The following is a 2,762-nucleotide window of genomic DNA, read 5'->3' as shown; positions in this document are numbered from 1 at the left end:
AGTGGACAACCAGCTAAATATGAGCCAGCAGTGTGCAGCGGCAGCCAAAAAAGCCAATGCAATCCTAAATTGCACTAACAGAGGGATACAATCAAGATCAAGTGAGGTACTAATACAGCGGTTCTCAATCTGTGGGTCGGGACCCCATTGGGGGTCGAATGATGATTTGCCAGGGGTCGCCTAAGACCATCGAAAATATGGGAAGTATACTTGCGAGTCGAAGAATCGCGCTCCAATGTTTGACTCCACAAGCCAGCTGCAGGCTCTTCAAATCGCTAGTCGAATTCGGCTTCAGGCGCGATGAATTAAAAAAGAGAGAAATCTTTGCTCTGATGTCTCCCTCTCAAGCCAGCTGCAATCACTCCCAATTGCTAGCCTAATCTGGCTTCAGGCAAGATAAACTTAATAGGGGAGGAGTCTCCACTTTAATGCCTCCGTCCTCAAGGCAATCGCAAGCAGTTCAGATCGCTAGCTAATACGGCTTCAGGCGCGATAAATTCAAAACAAAAATAATTTTACGGTTGGGGTTGCCACATCGTGGGGAATTGTATTAAAGGGGTCGCAGCACTATAAAGGTTGAGAACCACTGTACTAATACCACTCTATAAAACCTTAGTAAGACCACACCTGGAATAGTGCACCCAGTTTTGGTCACCACGCTATAAAAAAGATGTTGAGACTCTAGAAAGAGTGGAGAGATGAGCAACCAAGTTGATTAGTGGCCTGGAGGCTAAAACATACAATGAACGGTTGCAGGAACTGGACATTTCTAGTCTAATGAAGAGAAGGACCAGGGGAGACATGATAGCAATCTTCTGGTATTTGAGGGACTGCCACAGAAAGGAAGGGATCAAGCTACTATCCAAGGCACCCATTGGCCAGACAAGGAATAATGGATGTAAACTGACCAAGGAGAGATTCGACTTAGAAATAAGACATTTTCTGACAGTGAGAGCAATCAACCCATGGAACAGAAGTTGCCTTCAGAAGTTGTGGGAGCTTCATCACTGGAAGCTTTCAAGAAGAGACTGGACTGCCATCTGTCAGAAATGGTGTAAAGTCTCCTGCTTGGGTGGGGTGAGTGTGGGGACTAGATCAGGGGTCTCCAACCTTGGCAACTTAAGACTTGTGGACTTCAACTCCCAGAGTTCCTCAACCAGCAAAGCTGAGGATTTGAAGTCCACAAGTCTTAAAGTTGCCAAGGTTGGAGACCCCTGGACTAGATGACCTACAAATCCCTTCCAACTCTGTTAATCTGATCTGATAAGATGAGATGGTCGAAGAAAATTATCATCTTTTTTTCTCTTTAGGTTGAATGGGTGGACCTCTTTCTACCCCATTGCAATGGAAGGCTTCAACCAGACAGTGACCCATTTTGTGTTCTTAGGACTGACCAATCACCGGAGCCTGGAGCTGGTTCTATCAGTCATTTTCTCCATCCTCTACTTACTTATCCTAGCAGGCAACCTCCTCATTATAGTGACGGTGGTATGGAATTGCTGCCTCCACACCCCTATGTACTTCTTCTTGGCGAACCTCTCATTCATTGACATCTGCCATTCCTCCGTCACAATGCCCAAGATGATTTTTGACTGCTTCTTCCACCGGAAGGTCATCTCTTTTGGGGGTTGTGTCACCCAACTTTTCTTCCTTCACCTGTGTGCGTCGGCGGAGATCTTCCTCCTGACCATCATGGGCTATGACCGTTGTGTTGCCATCTGCTACCCTTTACAGTACGTGAACCTGATGAACCTGAAGATCTGCGGGGGTTTGCTCGGAGCCTTGTGGGTGGGGGCAACGCTCCACTCCCTGATCCAGACAGCCCTCACCGTCCATCTCCCTTATTGTGGCCCTAATGTCATTGACAGCTTTTTCTGTGATATTCCTCCACTCATGAAGTTGGCTTGTGCGGACACCTACTTCGCCGGTGTTCTCATCATATCCAGCAGTGGTCTGATGTCCCTAGTTTGCTTCGTGATCTTGGTAGCTTCTTATGCCATCATCCTCATCTCCCTGGGAAGGCAGACAGCGGAGGGTCGTCAGAAAGCCTTCTCCACCTGTGCTGCTCACCTACTTGTGGTGACCCTGTTCCTGGGACACTGTATCTTCATCTACACCCGCCCCGCTTCCACCTTCCCAACGGACAAACTGGCTGCTGTCCTCTACACCATGGTGACCCCTTTCCTCAACCCTGTGATCTACACTCTGAGGAACAAAGAGGTAAAGAACTCCATTAAGAAACTCTGGAACTAGAGAAAGATTGTTGTGCCTCGTCCGCTTTCCCCGCAACTGGGCCCATCTTATCTGCTTCCGAATGCTGAGGAATGTCCTAGCATGCCTCCCAGCCCCAGCCCTGGCTCCATGCCCAGACAGGCCGAGGAGGAAGAAGTGGCTCCAGCCCCCAGCTCTGGCTCCATGCCCAGGCAAACGGAGCAACTAGACCCCTCCCCCTCCCCCACAGCATGTGAGCCTAAGGAAGGTCAATTACCAACAACTGCAGACTGGAGTGACCCTCGCTTCAGGAGAATTGATAGGCGGCGGCAACAGAAGGAAGGGAGGGGCAGGCCTGGATAAGTGCTGAGTCATGGAGCCACACCCCATGGCCTATATAAAGGATCTGCTTTCTGGCATTCTCTGAGTCAGGCAAAGTCTACCTTATCTTGCTGAAGTCACTTTCTGGTCTCCTGCCTGCCTTGAGAACTTTGCTAGGACTTTGGCAGAGCTGCAGACACGCCTGATTCGGATTTCCCTGACCCGGCCGT

At 49.4% G+C, this 2,762-nt stretch overlaps 1 protein-coding gene across 1 annotated transcript; it reads left to right on the top strand.

The window, feature by feature from the left end:
* The first annotated feature begins 1,344 nt into the window (after positions 1-1,344).
* On the top strand, positions 1,345-2,253 carry LOC131197768 (olfactory receptor 4E2-like). The gene has a single exon (XM_058182235.1). The coding sequence runs from the start codon at positions 1,345-1,347 to the stop codon at positions 2,251-2,253; it is 909 nt and encodes a 302-aa protein (XP_058038218.1).
* Positions 2,254-2,762: the final 509 nt, after the last annotated feature.

Source organism: Ahaetulla prasina, chromosome 4 (assembly GCF_028640845.1).
Source record: "Ahaetulla prasina isolate Xishuangbanna chromosome 4, ASM2864084v1, whole genome shotgun sequence".
Classification (NCBI taxonomy): Eukaryota; Metazoa; Chordata; class Lepidosauria; order Squamata; family Colubridae; genus Ahaetulla; species Ahaetulla prasina.
The sequence above is the reverse complement of the archived record's forward strand: the minus strand, read 5'-3'. Positions and strand labels throughout refer to the sequence as shown.

Bases quoted from the DNA above. Each gene is read 5' to 3' on its own strand.
- LOC131197768 (XM_058182235.1), top strand. From the start codon at position 1,345: ATGGAAGGCTTCAACCAGACAGTGACCCATTTTGTGTTCTTAGGACTG.